General features: G+C 35.3%; 1 protein-coding gene across 3 annotated transcripts in view; it reads left to right on the forward strand.

Annotated features, from left to right (window-relative positions):
• The window catches only part of Arhgap42 (Rho GTPase activating protein 42), a 273,624-nt gene that overhangs the window by 147,726 nt on the left and 105,320 nt on the right, over nucleotides 1–20,578 (forward strand). For 2 of the 3 annotated variants that reach the window (XM_047516700.1, XM_047516699.1), the window contains exon 4: nucleotides 9,413–9,484. The exons of the other annotated variant lie outside the window; for it this stretch is intronic. In XM_047516700.1, the coding sequence (XP_047372656.1) occupies nucleotides 9,413–9,484 (72 nt within the window). The remainder of the gene's footprint in view (nucleotides 1–9,412; nucleotides 9,485–20,578) is intronic. 3 annotated transcript variants of the gene reach the window in all.

The raw sequence follows: 20,578 nt of genomic DNA on the forward strand, positions 1-20,578 counted from the left end.
TTTGAGAATTCAGGCTCTGAATGATGTAAGTTAAACATCTTCCTTGTATGACCTTTGAGTTACCATGGACTTACAAAGAAAATCTCTGAGCTTTTCTAAACACAAACTTTTTTTTGTCGAAATCAATAGAAAAGTATTAAAAGTGAATGCACTTTTGGAATATTTTGGAATAATTATTTTTAGTAGCTTTTAAGATGTTAATTCTAATTTGACCTTTCACATATCTTGTTATTTATAGCTAAAAAGCAGTTTGATTTCTAATGTCTTCTGATTCTTTTATTCTCCATTATTTTAAAGTTATAAATTAATGAGTAACAGGATAGCAATAAATAGACAAAAGTTTCTGAGAAGACAATGTATTATGATTTTACCTGGAATTAAACATGTTTCTAAGCAGGGCGCTGTGGTACATGCCTGTAATCCCAGTGGCTCAGGAGGCCGAGACAGGAGAATTGATGAGTTCAAAGTCAGCTTTAGCAACAGCAAGGTGCTAAGCAACTCAGTGAGACCCTGTCTCTAAATAAAATACAAAATAGGGCTGGGTTTGTGGTTCAGTGGTTGAGTGCCCCTGAGTTCAATCACTAGTTACCCCACCCTCCACCCCACCTCCCAAAGAAAAGTTTCTGCACTGCTTAAATGCTGTAAAAATACTCTTAACCTCCCATTAAAGATCGCTAGGTAAAAGGTAATGAAGTAAAAGTTTAAGAATAGCAAAGAATCTAAAACAAATAACACCTTTTAATCAAGTAACTCAGCCCTTAGAGAATTTCATTTGGTCTAAGCTAGAGTTATAACATGATCGGATCATAGTATATGAAATTTTGGGATCTTATTGATTCTGTGAAAATGGTGAGTTATTCCCTGGTTAAATGGTTTTCCATTTCTCTACCTCATGAGTATAGATAGTTGTGTTAAGAAATTAGAAAACTAATTTGATTCCTCTTTGGAAGTGGTCTTAGAATCTAGAAAGAATTGATTGTTTGCCATTTTGACCCAGTGACCACATTTTCATCCTGTTCAGAAGCCTTGATATCCTGTATGTGCTAGTGAGAATTTTACTATCTTATACTAAAACTTCAATAGCAACTTATTAAGTTATTAAAAAAAAAAAAGGTAACTAGATGTATCATGATTGGCCTGTTGAACAGAATGAATTTAATTGGAAGCAACTGATGTTTTTTATTTATTATTAAACTCTCAGGATCATTATATATAAATTAAAATTTTTATCTTTTATAAATAGGCTTTGATAAGCATATTATCAGATTAATCATACCACAAAAGAAACTGAGACTTAGTTTGAATAACTTGACTGAGACTGGTAGATTTCAGGGTATAGCTGGAGAATTAAGTTCAAACTGCTCTATTCTCTCAGAGTGTACTACTTCATTTCTAAAACAAAATAATGGAATTTACTATCACATATTCCTCTAATAACTTAAATTTTTTTCCCAAATATCTTTATTACAAATAATATTATTTGGCAAAAATAGAGAAAGATGAAAGTAATAGTAAATTACAGTCAGAGTTGGATCTAAATAGATGAGACTCAATGGATGGGGGTTCATAGTGGAACACAAGGTTAATGTGTAGAATCAAAACATTCAATTATGGAAGCAGCAAGTTGTATTCAAATAGGAATTAAATGGATAAGTGTGTTATCCAGATAGCCTTATATAGCATTTTTTTTTAGACAAAGATAGGATTTTCTATAGTTATTTGCTCACATCGAAGAATAGAAAATAAAAGGCATGTAATCTTTGACTTCTGATTACTTGGCATTCAAAAGTTCAGTTCATATGCCCCTCTTTTATACCTCATGTGAATTTTGTCCTTTGACTTGTAGCTTAGAAGTGTGCTGTGCAGAAGAACTGCCTAGAATTTGAGACAAGGCAGTGGAGGGATGCTTGAGTATAATTCCAAATGAGAATTCAGATATGATTTTCTTCCAATTGCAAATACCAATGGGAAACTAAACCTTTATTATACGGGAGACTGTTTGTAGATGTTTTCTGCATTGACTATGCTCAGTCCTCTCATTTTAACATACCTTTGTGACCTTTCTACTTTGTATGGATTGGCTATATTTACATAAAAACAAGAAATAATTTGTGCAGTAATCTATACCATTCACCTTTTCTTGTATGTATGTTAACCTTTCAAGCAACTACTTTAGATAGATATTACTGCAGACTATCTTTTTAAATTTGATTCAAAACTTTGGGTGTTCTCAGTCTTGGAAAATTTGACATAGAGAGTGATTGTTCTTGCACCCTAATGTGATCTACTGAGTTTCAGGATAAAGGGACACATACTCATCAATAGTGATGAGCTGAACTGTGACTGCCACCAGCAACACTGGATTTGAAACAAAACCTGGAAAGAGAAGAGAAAATAGTAAGAGTATCATCTCTAGTAATTAGAGAAATGCAAATTAAAACCACCCTAAGATTTTATCTCGCTATAATTAGAATGACTATTATCAAGAACACAAGCAATAATAGGTGTTGGTGTGGATGAAGGGGAAAAGGCACACTCATACATTGTTGGCGGAGTTGCAAAGTGGTGCAACCACTCTAGAAAGCAGTATGGAGAGTCCTCAGAAAACTTGGAATGGACCCACCATTTGACCCGGTTATTCCACTCCTTGGTTTATACCCAAAGGACTTAAAATTAGCACACTACAATAACGCAGCCACATCAATGTTTATAGCAGCTCAATTCACAATAGCTAGATTGTAGAACCAACCTAGATGACCTTCAATAGATGAATGAATAAAGAAAATGCGGATACAAGCAACAATAGGTGTTGGCGAGGATGTGGTGAAAAAGGAACACTCATACATTGCTGGTGGGGTTGCAAATTAGTGCAGCTACTCTGGAAAGCAGTGTGGAGATTCCTCAGAAAGCTTGGAATGGAAACACCATTTGACCCAGCTATCCCACTCCTTGGCCTATACCCAAAGGACTTAAAATCAGCATACTACAGAGATACAGCCACATCAATGTTCATTGCTGCTCAATTCACCATAGCCAGATTGTGGAACCAACCTAGATGCCCTTCAGTTGATGAATGGATAAAGAAACTGTGGCATATTTATACAATGGAATATTACTCCGCAATGAAGAATGATAAAATTATGGCATTTGTAGGCAAATGGACGAAATTGGAGAATATCATGCTAAGTGAGATAAGCCAATCTCAAAAACTAAAGGACGAATGATCTCGCTGATAAGCAGATGAGGACATATAATGGGGGGTGGGAGGGGTTAGCATTAGGTTTAGGGTTAGGGATAAGGAGAGCAGTAAGAATGAAGGAAAGAAGGACTGTATAGAGGGAAAAGAGGAGTGGGAGGGGTGGGGGGGAAGGGAAAAAAAAAAAACATCATTGCCCTATGTAAACGTATGATTACACAAATGGTATGCCTTGACTCTATGTACAAATAGAGAAACAACATGTATCCCATTTGTATACAATTAAAAAAAATAAATAAATAAAAAAAAAAAGAAAATGCAGTATATATATACCATGGAATATTATTCAACCATAAAGAAGAATAAAATTATGGCATTTGCAGGTAAATGAATGGAGTTGGAGAGTATCATGCTAAGTGAAATAAGCCAATCCCAAAAAAACCAAAGACCGAATGTTTTCTCCGATAAGTGAATGATGATACATAATGGGGGTGGAGGGCGGGGAGTAAGAGAAGATTGGAGGCACTCTGGATTATGTAGAGGGAAATGAGACGGGGGAAGGGGCTGGGATAGGAAAGATAGTAGAATGAGACAGACATCATTACCCTATGTACACATATGATTACACGAATGGTGTGAATCTACATCATGTACAAACAAGAAACAAAAATTTGTACCTCATCTGTGTACAATGAATCAAAATGCAGTCTGTAAAAATAAAAAAATTTCAAAAAAGTAATTAAAAAAAAGAGTTAAAGTGTAACGGGAATTACCTTTCAGATTCCTTTTATTCCAGTGCTACTTTGACACACAAGTTGTGGTAAGATTCTCAGCAATAAAATGCAAGCAACTGAAAATTACTACAAGATAGCACTTTAAAATCCAGTCTATAGAAAATTTTATCATGTGTATGTAGGAAGAAAAGAAAACATAAATGTATTTGGAGAATCAGTTTTCTATCCACATAAAAACATTTCTAGCCATTACTTTTGAGTGATTTATGAGCACTCCCTTGTGGCTGTTTATTAGAACCACTTGAAATAGCAAAAAAAAAAAAAAAAAAAAAAAAAAAAAAAAACTTAGTTGCTGGGTTAATGTAATCTACCCCACATGTGTGTGTCTACATGGTAAATGCAGAACCTGAAAGCATTACTCAATATCTGATTTACTTCTCTTCTGAAAATAAAGTGAACTCACTAATGAATATTTTTTAACTTTACATATGAACTGATATATATATAAAATAAATTAAAGATTTAGGTGATAAATAAGAATTGTAAGTAAATTGTGTTCTAAATTACTAAAATAAGATGTCTTCAAGAATTTATATTATCAATATCTAGCAGCAGTTTTAAAGTTGCTTTTGTATTTTTCCTAAAGAATCTTAGGAAAGTCATGCAAAGTCACACAATCCATAAATATTATGAGATCTAGAATCTCCTGAACTCTGTGTCTTGATTTTTCTTACTAAATATTACTCTTTTAGAGGAAATTTCATCGAACTTTTTTTAATCCTAAAATATTTTTTAAAAACCCTAATATGAGCCCCCATTTTTTTAACTTAGATTTTTAAAAATTAATGCAATGTTTTGTCACCAGAGTTGCACCCTAATTCACATTTTAATAAAAATTTTCTGCCATATCAGAATTAATTTTCCTCTATTACACAGGAGCACTAGTGACTTTTAATCTTTCCCAAATTTTAATATCTTCTTTACTTCATATTGGACTATTTCAGAATTGAAGAATTCCATCCACATGACTGACCAGTGTACTATAGGGATGATAGTCACACATTCCCTGGGGGAATTACGAAGTCAAGGGTCAGAAGCAAACAAATCTGATTCAAATCCACTTCGTGCCTTTTGGATGTCGGCATTTACATTTTAATCTCTTGAATTGAAATCTATATATTGTGAATAGCAGCCATTGTTTGTACACAAAAGGAGCATCTTTTTCTGATATAAAACCACACAAATAATAGCTTATGGGAAAAATTAGGTTCATGGTTATCTACTATTAGACCTCTGAATGGAGTACTGTTTTGTTAAATCACTTTGGATTTTGATTTCTAGCTTTGAATAATTTCATTTTAAATCATTTGGGGGGAAATTACAAGATTGTGGAACATGGTCATGAACACAGATCAGTCAACGCTTTGAAGATGCTAACACTTATGAGGGCTTGCCATTGCCAAATCTGTTAGTGGATTTTGAAAATATATGTTTCTCTTCATTTTTATAAAAATATTAAGAAGTTTAGCGATGAAGACTTTGAGTATCATCAGTTTTGGTGCTGAGATTCAGGTGAAGCTGGGTCTGTTGACTGTAATGCTCACATTCTTCCAGCTGATTTTTCCATGTTTGACTTTATTACTCATCATATAAAATGGGCTTTAATCTCTGTGTTGGGAAGAGCTCAGTGCAACCTGTGGCACATCAGGAGCACTCAGCAAATTCTTTCTGTTGTTATCTCTATTACTGTCTTGGATATTTCTCTCCCTTTTTCTCATTTTTTTTCTGTTTAATATCTTTGGCATGTCTTATTTTTTTATTCAGCTTCACAATAACAGAGCGAAAATGGGGGTAAAAGAGAAAAAAATGGAACAAATTCAGAAACTAAGGAAAAATAAACTACAAAATGTTAAGCAATAGAGATAGGAGATAATACTTGCCCCAGAGGGTGCTGTTTTGTTGCACCCTCAGACTTTTGCTCTATTCCTAGGTCATGTTTCTGCCTTTGGCAGAAACATAAACCACTTGATGTGAATGTAGGTGCTGAGGTCTTAGCATATGGATCCTCCCATATATTCTCTTTCCTCATCCTTTCATTCCCAATTAAGAAAAATTCCTTCATATTGATTAGGTCTATCATTGTGAGTAGGATTTTCTGGCAGTATTTCTTTGAGTCTTCCCAGGATATCAGATGTAATGGATCCAAAGTAAAATTCGTTGTCATTTTTTCCTTTTCTGCTAAACATGACTCCTTAACTCATTCCAACTGTGTATGTGTGGTACCACAGTCCAGCATCTGAGGCACAGACCATAGATTCCTTTCCCTTCTTCAGTTAGTCCATCGCTGGACCTTTCCATTCTTTCCTAGAACGTCTCTGGAGTCCCTGCTGCCTGTCTGTCTGCAGTACCTGATCTCCTCCTTTACCCTTTCAGGCTGGTGTTCCTCTCCCAACCACTTGTTTCTTCATTCTCTGAACTATCTCACATATTCTTGACGTCTTAGAAAAAGTTCTTATACTATTCTTCTATTTCGAAACCAGCAGTGATTCCATATTCAGGTTTCTTTGCCAGTCTTTTCCTCACTTAGTTCAATGGAACTTCCTGCTAATAGTGCAGACACTTTTACAGTTAAATAATATTTTTAATTGGATAATATGAACAACATACAGTAATTCCATGGAGACTTCTGTGTGCCAGGCACTGTCCCAGAGAGTTCACGTTCATTCCACTATTTGCATTTTAGAAAAGTTAACGTGAATACCTGTAACTTGGTCAGTGCACCCAATCATGGTTGACTCTAGTGCTAATACTCTTTCTGTATTGCATTCCTCCTTCCTGCATGCTATGCTTAGTTCTACCCTTTTACCTTTATTCATCGTGTTTCCTGTTTCTAGAATATTCTTCCCCTTCAGTATGCCCAATTAACTTTGTCATGACTCATATCTTTTTTGTTGTTAAAATCCTAACATGTTCATATAGATTTCTGCACAGTCTCTCGTGTAATTATTTTCAATTTAATTAGTTTTTGTCTTTCAATTTTTCAAAAATTGTTCAGCAGCACACAAGCTGCAAAGACTTGTTGAATGAATACATGGATTGTTTTCCCTTTTTTCAAGCAGATTTTATCATTCTGGCAGTTTTAGCCCATATGTTAATTTTTACTCTCCCCCGCAGATCACAGCATTCCACAAACACATGCATGTGCACACACACATAAGTTGCTTGGGTGTGGGAGAACCCAGACCATTTGTCTTTTAGCACTTTCATAGGAAAATACCTTCTAATACTATGCACATAGACATACTCCAACCAAAAGGGCAGCGGAATGGATCCGGGTATAGACATGTATTAAGTAGGTAAATACAGAATAAGATTCACAATCTGTGTATTTGACAATATTAAATGATGTTCTATTTTTCATATTCAGTATGTATAAGCCATTGAGCTAATCATTTTACATTCATTATTTCTTAAGTCCTTAGAACCAAATTGTTTAGTAAATGATGCAGATCATGCTCTGAATGGCTAAATAACAGACCATAAGCAACAGAACCCATTTTAAACCCCAGGTATGCTCAATTTTAAATATGCGTACTTAAGCACTATTACTATGTGCCAATCTTGTTTAGTCTTATTATTGTTGGGGTTTTCACCACTTGAGTGAGAAGTATCATCCTGTTTAAATCCACTGACTTTAAATGCATTAGATCATGCTTGTGAAGTATTGTGGTTTCCAGCAACAAATAAACATCTAATAAATGATAGCCTTTATTGTTGGCATTCTCCAAATTACACTAAAGCGTTCATGATACTGTCTTTCCCCTAATGCAAACTTAACTTTAAAGGATGAATCAGCTATTCCTGACATCTGTAGAATGTGTGTATATGTGTATGTGCTTGTGCTTGGGGTTTATGACCACAAAGCTTTGAGAGTGAGACTTAAAACTGAGCTACTTTACTACTACTTCCGATCATGTCTGCCCTGTGGGACCCACCCAGTGAATCTGATGGCATGCCTGTCCGAGCTCACAAGCAGGAATTAGGTGATGGGTGTCAGAGATATCCACGATTGGCCCTCAGTGTCTTTGAAATGAACTTGAGTATTGATTTGTTTCATGTTTTCACAGCATAGTACTTCCGGTCCTCTTCATAAAGTCTGTTGTCTCATTTGTATGCAAGTTGGAAAGTGCTAGGTTCATGGGAAGTGGCAAGCCTTTGTAGTTTTTATTTTTGTGCATATTATCTCTTCAGTCAGGTTGTGGATTTAAGACATTTAAGAAATAATACCTGGCTGAAGACTAACCAGAATAATAAAAATGCTTGCAAATGAAAACATTTTGACATTTTTTTATTTATGCTTTCAAACTTATAGAAAAGTTACATGATTTCAAGCTTAGAAAAAAGTTGTAAGAATGTGATTGATTTCACTGTTACAGAAAATTATCAGACTGGTACAAATCACTCCTATTTACTCTTTAACCTATTTTAAAATAGGGCAATTTTATGTTTTAAAAATAGGCTTTCCTCTTCATCTTAGCATTTGCTTAGTATATAAGAGACCATATTCAGTAATCACAGTAGTAGAACAAATTATTCTTTTTGTTAACTGGGTCTCATTCTTCCTTGAATGTTCCTTAAAAGGTGGAATTTGTTTTGGTTTTTAAATTAATATCCTCTTTCAGCATAATGCTATCCTTAGAAATTTCTGCACCCTTGCATCTAGTTCCTGGTCCTTATTTCCTGTACCTCCTTGCAGTATTCTTACAGATCAGTACTGAAAGATGTATCTGTTTTAAAGTTTAAGTGCATTCCAATTTGAAACATGAGATTAAAATATTTTTCAGTGAAGTAAAATCACATACTCTTTTATTCAGGTTGGAAATATTATGAGCTCAGGCAAATCCCAAGTGTGAGGAATCTAATTAAATAGGGGGGAAAATGAACCTTATTTTATTTTGTAGCTGTGGAATTCTAACATTGTCTTGGCAATATGGATGAGCATTGGATGGTTTAGTTTTAAATCATTGCTTGAACTGGCTACATTAAACCAGTGTAATTAAAGGTATTTGTAAATGTAATACCTAATGTACTGTTTCTTAGTTAAATCTTAGAAGCAGAAATGCAAACATACAAACTATGATTTCAACACAATAAGTGCTTATTTTCACATTACTCACATTCTTGTTAGGATCAAGTGGAATAATATGTGAAAACAGCTTAATTATAAAGTAGAAAAATACTGCACAACATGGAAAATATTTTTATAGGAGCAGACAAGAGGACAAAAACTGTCTGTATTTGGGGCTGGGGAGATAGCTCAGTCGGTACAAGGCTCTGGGTTCGATCCCCAGCACCAAAAAAAACCAAAACAAAACAAAACAGAAAAACTGTCTATATTCAATAAGTTGAATAAAGGAGCCATTTTCAATATTGTTGGCATTAAGTTATACAGAACTTAATATATGCACATTTTTAATTTCAGATTCAAAATGCTAATGATGTACTAATTGCACCACTTGAGAAATTTCGAAAAGAACAAATAGGTGCAGCAAAAGTAAGTATTATTTTTCTATTATTCTTCAGATACTCTGATAATTCAGGATGACATAATTTCAGATGTTGACATTTTAGAAATTAGAATTCGCTTTTGAAATATTCCAAACTTCATTTTAAACTTTTCACATAGAGCCTATTACAAAAACTGGAATTCTTTTAAACATAAGTGATATTATTTTTCTACTGAGCAGAGAAAGTCTACTTGTTAAGTGAGTTCCTCTTTCCACAACAATTGTAGGAAATTGACTTCTTTTGGAGAGAAGGTGAGATTATGGTAATATTACTAGCAGCTTCGTTCCTAATATTCAAATAAAATAAAAATTAAGCACAGGACTCATTGGGAATTCAGTTAGTCATTATAAAGTAACTTTTATTATCCTTGGTATTTTTCATTGTAGAAAAACATTTTGTGAGAAGAACTTTTAAAATGCCATAATGCCTTTGCCTTAACAATTTATTGATTATGGACCAATAAAATGTTCCTTGAGCCTAGTAATCTGAAATTTACTTGTATCCTCTTTCCTAGACCCACATTTGACCCCTTGTTCAGTATCATGTATGCTTATAAAATTTAAGGACTACAACAGAACTTGTTATCTTCCTTCCTTTCTCTGCTTTGGATTTCAGTTTAGTTAATGGCAAGCCCCTTTTCCCTTTCCAGCAATCCTGTTCATTCTGCTCAGAATTATTTCTTTTCTTTCCCTTCTGCAATAGAGTACTACTGGTCTCCCCATCCCCATTGTAATCTGCTAACAAAATTTTGCCATCTTTGATCATGTTATTGTTCTGGTGATACAACCTTCTTGACAGACACTCCTCCTAGTGAAATTTCACGTGGGCCATTTGCTACATTTTAGTATATCCTGCTGCAGGGCACCTTTGTCTGTTTTCCATTCTCTGTATATACTTGATTTCATCCTTGCCTTTGCCAAAACCTTTCCTTTTCCTTGGAATATTTCTTACTCTCCCCTTTTTCGAAGTCTTGAAAGCTTGCTGAAGCTTATTTCATATCCCAGCATCAGAAAGAATCCTTCCTCAAGTAGGCTTTTCTCAGATATCCATTTTCCTTCCAGAATTTATTTTCTCCCTCTTATAGAATTGAGTTGTTCTTATACTTATTTCCTCTAGTAAGTTATCATAGTCTGCCTTGAATTAGAGGGTTTTTCTGTGTATTTCTCTACCAATTGTGAGAAATTTTAAGATCAAGGAATAAACCAGACAGTCTTAGTGTTAATTCTGCAAATATTTATCAGTTTCGCAGTTGGTCCACATGTGGCAAACATGCTGTTTGATAAAAATTAAGGGATGCAGTTGTAAACAAGAGAGACATGATCCTTGCAGTTAGGTCCCTTATCAATTTTTGTTAAAAACAGACACAAAAGTAATTACAAATGCACTGAGGATTGGGATGCATAAGTGCAGGATGCTCTGAAAGGATATAATTAATGGCCCTTGTCCAAAGAATCAGGAAATGCCTTCCACAGGAAGTCTTGGTTAAGCAAAATGAGGAGAAAGAAATAGCTAGTAATGATATATACAGTGATGGGAAAGAAAAGAAAAAAAAAAAAAAAAAACCTTTCAAATGTTCCAGAAGAGGGAACAGAATGGGTATGAATAAAGGTCTTGATGGTGGAGAAAGATCCAGTCATTTTAGAAGAAGAAAGGTCCTGTATGTTTGGAGTACAGGGCACCATGGAGGCAGAGATCATATGCACAGTTTTATAATGGTCCACAGTGTTTTACTCCTTATGCTAATGATGCCAATAAGCAATGGAAAACAGTTGTAAGCAGGAGTGTAGTACATTGATGTTTTTAAATATCACTCCAGTTACCATGTCATGTGTGAATTGGGACAGGCAGAGTTCATGTCTGAATCGTGACAAGACATTATGGAAAAACATATGTTTATATGAACAAATATCACCTCATGTGAATAAAGTGACAGTGGCTGTGGAATCCAAGAGATGTGGGAGAGTTGTCTCAGAGGTACAATGGAGATAGTGGAAAACAGCTTATATGGTGGAAATTGTGGACTGGGAAGTTTCAGGGGTGTCCCCCCGCAGGGTTCCGGGTTGCATAATGGAGTAGTTGCTGGATCACACACAGAGATAGGCAACATTTCGATTTGGATGGCAATGATGGTGAGTTGATCATTTATTTGTAAATAATTTGAGGTTTCTCCCAGGCATCCAAGTAGAGACATTGAGCAGGCAATTGTGTATCAGATCTAAAGTAGAAATAATGCATTTGGGAATTTAGTCCTCTAGCTGTTAACTAAAATCAAAATAGTAAATTAGATACTCCTGGAAAAAATAGAGGGAGAAGTGCAGGGGACCTAAGGCCTTTATAACTTGAGAACTCTCTTAAGTTTAATGTTTGGACAGAAAAACATGATAGGAAAGGAAACTGAGAGAGAAGGTACAGAAAAAGGAAGAACATTATAAGAATGTGGTGTCTCTCTCCTTGAAAGACAGTCTTAAAAAAATAAGAAAAACTGATTTTAATAAGAGACTGAATTGTTACATCTTTGACCCAATTAAATGTTCACAAGTCACCTGCAAGTGGAGTGCTAGTGTTAACACCTGCTTACAAGTGAGGACAATGATGAGGTGATCCACACCCAATCACAGACCTAGGAAGCCAAAGAGTTTGGACCTGAAAATGAAGCCATTTTTCTTCTGATCCTCAACATACAGTATTTCATTTCCTCAATGATATCTATAAAACTGGATTACAGAACTTTGTGAGAAAATCTTTCCCAGGTACAGGGTATTCCAAGTTTCCTGGCCATTCCACAAAGAGTAAATTTGTGAGTGTGTGTGGGTTACTGCTTTCTCAGTAACACCCTTTTATTTTGTTTTGTAAACATGTCAGCTGATGGACAGATCAATTGAGAATACCCATATTCCTTTGCCTGTGCACTGGGAGGTTGAAGTTTTGGTTAAATGAAACCAATAAAGTCTTAAGCATAAAGGTAATTGCCTGTGGTCTGTCTGTGGTGATTCTGTGCATTTATCTGCCTGATGCTCTTAGCACTAAATTGTTTCTCAGCTGCTAAGTAATGCTTATTAAGTAAAGTGAAAAGCAAATTAAAAGTAGGCATCTCTGAAATATGTCTATGTGTCAATTTTCCTTTAACATATTTGAAGGTGTTCATTTTATTTTTTATCTCTTTATTACCTATTTGTTTTGGTATTTTCCTACTTGGTACGTAAAGTTAATTTCACAGATGATATTGTTGCTTTTCACAGTCTATTCAGTGGAGAAACCACAACCATTTTGGGGTTGATAAACTGAAACGAGAAGGCAGCAATGTCAATTAAGTGCAGAACCTTCTATTGCAGTCAGTGACCTCTTCAGCTTGTCTACATGGCAAACAGGAGTGGAAAATGCTGAGTCAGGTAGCCCTTGCCTCACAAACAGATGAAATTCTTTAGCTGAAGTGGATAGAATTCACGTTCCACAAACATTTCCTTTGTCATGCACACCATGGAGCTTTGAGACACCTGATCCTTTGTAAGTAAGGCGCTCAGTGAGTTCCAGTGTGGTAAGGAAACATGGTGCATCTGTGAGAAGCATCAGAAAAGATTAATGATGGGGGTTGTTGGAGTGAGGGATGGGAGGCGCTGGTTCCTGCTTATTGGAGAAGCTGAAGATTAGAAGAATTGTCTGTAAACAGTTGTCATGAATATATTTATTAAAAGTTCTTGATATAATAGTATATGAAGAATGGAATTGTATTACAGCCCAGACATATTACAGCATATTACATGTGTCAGAGAGTTAATCGAACATTTGTTTTATCTCCTGACACCCGGCTGGTTTAAATCCTAAAAGATAAGGGGAAAGCAGGTATGCAGAACAATCAATGCCAACTAGAATGTCCACTGTATGAATATATTCAGAGTGACATTATTAGAGAGCAAGATGGATTATAACCCTTTTTTGGACACTTTTGGAATGAATTACTGTATTTCCTTGACGTATTGGAAATCTTGCTCCCAGAGTGAATTGATTATGTCACAGCTGTTCCTTTCACATTTGTTCCTACATAGATTCTGACTCCATAACACAGGCAGAGTTCCATGTCTTTAATGACAAGACATTATGGAAAAACATATGTGTATATGAACAAATATACATATCAGACTATTACATATTTTAGTAAATGGAACTGACTTTAACCAGGCCAAGATCTCATTTTCCACAGATGGAGCACCTAGTTGGTGGCACAGTGAAGAACAGAACTCAGTGACTCCTGCCAGTCATTTTTGAACTCCTTCATGTTGCTCTTTTGAAGACTCCTTTGTGAAATATTTCCTTTTTTTTTTTACATTTAATGAATAAATATTTTTGTAAAATACATCTTGATTATAAAGATGTTTTAATTATGCCCAACTTCCCCACTTGAAATCGAGACTAGTTAACATGCTTCCCTTGAATTTGAAACATCCCCAGCGTCCAGTAAGTATTCAGCACTGACTTGTTTAGAGATTAAAACAAAAGAGATTTGAAAAATACTGTATATAAAAGTTGAAAGATAGTTTTCATTTCTGTGGGAAATGTTTTTCAAGACAATGGTTTTTGTTTTTAATAAGACTTCAATAGAAATCATATGACATTCTTTTGTGGTTTTAATGTGGAAATAAATACAATATTAGTCATTTCAAAGAAGAACTTGATTTTTTTACACTGATTTCATGTTGAAGGCTGTAATGGAGCCCAGTAAACCTCCCTTTTTTCTGTCCATAGTGGGGTTTGATCCTGTCTCTGAACATTCATGTGTTAATTTTAAACATGCCTTGCACATAGCATTATTTTATTATGTAGTACCTAGAAAAAGTCTGTAGAGAATTGTCACAATTCATGTTATACCTTAGATTTTCTTCATGTGAAACATTACTGCAGTCTGATTGACTCTCATTTATAAATGGTGTAGGGAGTCTAGACGAATTATAAATATTACAAATTATAAAATTTTTGCCCTTCAACTGAGTCGATGATCTGTTTTAACCTGTGATATTTTGGACTTATGAGAATTATTGGAAAGAGTGTGGTTTATAGAGTTAGACTCTGGATTTAGTAGATCACACCGTGCGTAGCTTTTGTTCCTGTTGTCAACAGACCCAGCAGAGCATGGTCGCGAATGGTTTTTCAAGTACTTTTGACAGTTACTCAATTGAGTCTCTGACTACTGGAAAAATCTTCTCTGGCAATGACTGTATCAGTGACTGAATTCTCTTGGCAACTATTGTAAGCCATTAGATTTTAATTGTATTGTATTGTATTGTACTGTACTGTACTAGCAGTTGAACCCAGGTCCTTTCACATGCTAGGCAAGTGCTCTATCACTGAGCTACATTCCCAGTCCTTTTTATTTTTTGAGACAGGGTCTTGCTAAGTTGCTGAGGCTAGCTTCAGACTGCAATCCTTGTGCTTCAGCTTCCCCAGTCTCTGAGATTACAGGTGTTTATAGGCGCATGCACTGTATCTGGCATTGCTTTACTTTTTTCTTTTTATCTTTTTTTATTTTGTTGGTACTGAGGATTGAACCCAGGGGTGCTTTACTACTGAGCTACATTTCCAGCCCTTTATATTTTTTTATTTTGAGACAGAGTCTCACTAAGTAACTTAGGACTCTTTTTTATTGTTACAGACAGAAAAATCGCTGGTGAATGCCTTTAGATACTGAGATTATAGTGCTTTATAATACATAACAGCATGATCTATGTCGTCATTCAAATTTGAAATCAAAACTTGGCATTTCAATGAAAATGAACTAAAGCTAATTAACTTTTCTGAGCCTTAGCTCCCCCATCTAAAAAATGGAGAAAATTTAAAAAAAACTCACTTCATTGGATTGATCTAATAACATAATTTAGACATTTTGTAAAATCTGATTAGCATAATTTCTTCTGCATAATATAAACCAAGATGTTAGTTGCTTTTATTTTTTAACTGATAATAATTACTGCTATTATATACTTTTTGACCTTATAACAAAGTGCCTCTGTAAAGTTGGTAAGGTTCTTGTGTATATCAGTTAGTTTACCTTATTTGGTTTCATGGAAGAGACAGATCTGTGTTGACCATAGAATATTAATAAGAATGGTTCACAGGGGTACTTGGTAAGAAGGCTTCAGATGGATATTACTGAAACTTAATTTCACCATACTGTTTGTGAAGCACTATTACATATAACAGTCTTACAAAGTAGAAGGTATCATTTTTTGGATGACTGACCTGAGACCCAGAATGATCAAGAGGCCTTTCCAGTTGCCCAGAGGTGAACACGTCCTCTGGCTGGGACCTGGGTCCAAGCTTTAGAACCTAATCCAGTAATCTTGGCACTATAAAATACCTGCCTCTTCTGTTGTACCACATTGCTGCCGGTAGAAAAACAAACCAGATGACATTCTCTGGAGATAAGAAGCCTGTTGGTGTCCCTGTATTTGACACATAACACCTATCAGCATCTATATGTACTAAGTCATTGTGAGAAAACATACTTATCTGTACTTATCTGAGTTTATTATCAGAATGACCTAGTAATAAGGGGGGGAGAAATGAAGTATTTTACAAAATCATTTTTGTAGAACACTTTATTTTTTCAACTTGTAATATACTCTTTATGACTATTTTAAGTCAAATGTGCCAGCCTTTGAATTTTAACATTATAGTGCCAGGTTGTTCCTTTGGCCCTCACCTATATTTTATGTATATAAAATGAGTATCAAAACTTAATGATATACATTGAAATAATTGGAAAACCTCTAAAATTATGAATCATTGAGGTAAATGTTTAGTCACCTTTTACAGACTTAAAAATTAAATTATGAAGAACCTCAGACAGTTTCCCCTACAGAATTAACTAAAATCTTTTGTTACATATGAAGTTCAGAAAACTTCCAGAGTGTGATCCACTAATAAAGTGTATTGAGCCTCCATGTATCAGGGCTTTTACCATCAGCTGAGAGGCAGTGTCAGCACTTGCTAACAAAGAACATCTGGTTAATATAGCATTGAAAGATAAACAAAAAATTGTGCATATTGACTGATAAAATCATTGACTTTTTCACTATTTGTGTTACTTTGCTTATTCAGATCAAAATACAATCTCAGAAACTCTTCAGATATAGCCCTTTCACCCCATGCTTGCCTCGTAGACTTCTTGGTGAGACTTTCATTGTGGTTTGATTTCCTTATTCCAAAGTAAAGAGATCTTTAGGCATGTAGGTGTGTTCATATAATATATTAACAGCAGCTATTTACTACCTCATCCTCCCTTCTCAGTTTTTAGTCATTAGTTTGATTAAAATATTTAAGTCACTGAAACATTCAGGTGAACAGTGTTGATCTGTATTGTACCAGGCATGTTGCTTGGCCTTGGGGACACAAAAGATAATATTGATCCTTGCCCCCATGGCCCTCACTAGAGCAGAAGAAACCCTAGAGAAACAATTAGAGCAGAGTAGCCTTAGTGCTGTTCTTGAAGTACTTGAAGGTCACTCACAGTATTTTCCAAACACAGTGAAAGGAAAAGTTTCTTTGCCTAGCCAGGGAGGGTGACAAAGACATTTAGCAGGTGCAACTTAAAGACTGGTAAAAGTTTTTCAGTCAATCAAGGAAAAACAGCATCTTAGGCAAAAGGGGACTGGTAAAGGAAGTGACCCAGTGTTATAAACAACTTGTGACATGACAGAAGCTTGATATGCACTGGTGGGATTATAGTTACTGCTTTTATTTATTTACTTTTGAGCATAAACCACATTAAGAAATATATTTTCCATCATAATTTAGCATGTGTATGTGCTAATAACCTCTGTTACTACATGAAATATATGCTGCTATTTTCTGTTATATTTTAATCTATTTCATTAAAACAAATGCTGGTCATAAACCATGAATCTAATTGTATAACCCACAAGTGTAGCATCAAACCTGCAGAATGAATAAAACTTGGGCCAGAACTTCTCTGTGTGTGTATGTGTAACATAAAGGTGAAGTTTATGAGAAATGAGGCAGGAAATAGCCAGCTGGGGTGGAATCATGGAGAATTTTGTGGTACATCAGGGAGTTTTTAATAAATAATCATACTAATGATGATCAGGGCGTGATAGACATTGGTTTCATTTTTCAAACAATGTTCTAGGCAGCTCACATATACCTTTATTTAATCCTTATGATAACCCTGTGAGGTAGGTCCTGTTATTTTCATCCTTTTCTTACCAGTGAGTAAACTGAGACACAGAGAAGGTAATGTCATTTGCCCAGGACTAGGTAACTGGTAAATAACAAGACAGGGATTGCGCTCAGGTGGACCCATGCTCCTAATCTTACTACTATAGTCCTGTGGCCCCTGGAGTCTTGAATCTACATTTCAGGAAGACAGTCTATGAGCAATGTGAAAGACTGGCAACAGGAGTCCAGGTAGTAGCCAATAATTCATCATCGGTTACATTAAAAGGTTGAGGGTAAATTGTCTACCATCAGAGATCCAGCCATTTCTCTATTTCCTCCCAGGCATGTGAGTCTTGGTAACTAGAACATCCTATCAGCAGGAGAGCATGTGGGGAACCTCAGGCCTGTGTCAGATCACAAAAGTTTTTGCTCTAAGCTTCCAATGCATACCATCAAGTGAATTATAGACATTTAGAGTTCTCTGTCGTCTCCCATGGAGGTCATAGAAAAGCCTCATATTGGTCCTGCAGTTTCCTTCAGGTACCACATCTTTCTCTGCTTTGACTCAGCAGCTCCTGTTATTATGTTTTTCTATTTTGTCAGTATAGGTCTTTGCTCTACCTTAACTTGTGTGTTAGCTTTCTGTTGCAGTAACAAATACCTGAGATAAATCAACTTAAAAAGAAGAAAGGTTTATTATGGCTCATAGTTTCAGAGTTTTCAGTCCATGATCACTTGACTCTGTTGCATTTGGGCCTGTGGCAATACATCATAGCTAGGAGTGTTGGGTAAGGAAGATACTGACTTCATGGTGGCCATGAAGCAATGAAGGGGCTGGGGAGGAACAACCTGGAGTCCCAATAACACATAAAGGCCACACCCCAATGACCTGTCTTCCTTCTACTGGGCCCCACCTCCTACAGGTTGCACTACCTGCTAATACTGCCACCAATTGGTGGCCAAGCCTTTAGCACATGGGCCCTTAGGGGATGTTCAAGATTCAAGCTTTAGCTGCTTTTCTTGGAAAACTTACCCTGTCCCTCTCTTTGGATAGAAAAGTTTTATCTCCTATCCTTGAATTCTACTGGTATCAAGTTCCCAAAGGAAGAGTGGCACAAGACCGAATCTACCGTTATTGGGTATTTTTATAGTTTTACTTACTAGTCTGGAGCAAGTATCTCAGTAAAGGATTTTGGTGCTATTGTTCTGTCTTCTACCTCAGAATGAGTTTCCACCCTGCAGAATTAAGGGTGACATTTGTTTCCTCTGCTGATTTGAAAATGTAAATTTCATGTTTCAAGGCAGGGATTGACAAGCTGAAGCCCAAATCCAGTCCGTTGTTGATTTGTGTGTTTCCTGAGCTACAAATGCTTATTAGACTTTTAAATGCCTTTTTAATTTAAAAGAATAGTATTTTGTGTCAAAAGCAAATCATGTGAAATTCATATTTAAATGTCCATAAATACAGTTTTATTGGAACCCAGAATCACACATTTGTTTATATATTTTGTAAAATTCCTTTTCTTTTTGATCAGCCATGTTAAGTAGGTGTGTAGGTCAGCATGTAGTCCACAAAACACAAAATATTTACCACTGGCTCCTTACCGGAAAAAATATGACTGAAATAAATTGTTTCCAACCCTGTAATGTACCTTGTCAGAGATATTAGTTTGATTTAGCTTCTGTTTTAGTGTTTCGTGTTGTTGTAACAACATATCAGAGGTTAACGTATAAATAAAGAGCTGTATTTGGCTTTTGATGCTGATGATAAGAAGGTGCAAACAGCATTGTTTGTCGGTGATTTGGAGAAGGTCCCTTGGCTATGTCATAGCAAGGTGGAGTAACAGAAAGGAAACTGGCTGAGTGCAGAGGCAGCATGTAGGAACAAGGAAGCTCTAGAGATTCAGTACAGGTGCCATACTCAATTATAACAACCTGTTCTTTTGGACCTTCCTCAGATAGTGAAAATTCACACCTGAGAGAAATGCTCTAATCCTTCTTAAAGACCTAATCAGCTCTCATAGCCCCATCTCTTAAAGGTCTTAATACTTCTCAACATTACCACACTAGGGAGCAAACTTTCAACATGTGTACCATTGGGGACACACTCAAGTCATATTCAAACCATAGCAATTTTATATTGAAAAACCACAGAATTTATAGTAAGATAAAACTGGGTGTGATTTTGAACATTAGTGGTTAAAAATAATATTTATAACACAAACACCAATTTTTTTTATTTCAAGTGTATTATTTTCATGAAAATCTTTTACTTTCCAAGTAAAATATAGATTTTCAGTTTAGTGTTGTGGTTTGGCACACAAACAGTTTAGAAGAGAAAGAAGAATAATCTTTTTTACCTCTGTAGCAGAAGGTATTTAAATAGTTAGAGAAGGTCAAGTAAAAACCACTTCACTCTGTGACTGCATAATTTTTAAAAAATTATTTGTTCTAATTAGTTATACATGACAGCAGAATGCATTTTGACTCATTGTATACAAATGGAGCACAGCTTTTCATTTCTCTGGTTGTTCATGATGCAGAGTCACCCCACAACTGCATAATTTTATTTAGGTTTCAAATCTCCACCAGAACCACTGAATATGGTAGATAATCCTCTTCCCAACAATCTTACTTTAAGAATATGGTAGATCTCATCATAGATTTAACTTTGTCTCTGTGCACTCTTGCTTTTTTTAAAAAAAATACTTATAATACTTTTTTGTATACTTAAATGAAAAAAGTTTTTTTTAGAATTGTGTAGATAAATGGACTCATTTATGGATCAGGAAATTTTTAATTTGTGAATATGTTTGCAGAGATTCAGCTAAGAGAACAAGCAGCATGTACTGAGTACTGAGAGAAATAAGATAAGGTCTGCCATTTGTATTCACACTAGTGTACAACTTTC

This window comes from Sciurus carolinensis, chromosome 11 (genome assembly GCF_902686445.1).
Source record: "Sciurus carolinensis chromosome 11, mSciCar1.2, whole genome shotgun sequence".
NCBI classification, from domain to species: Eukaryota; Metazoa; Chordata; class Mammalia; order Rodentia; family Sciuridae; genus Sciurus; species Sciurus carolinensis.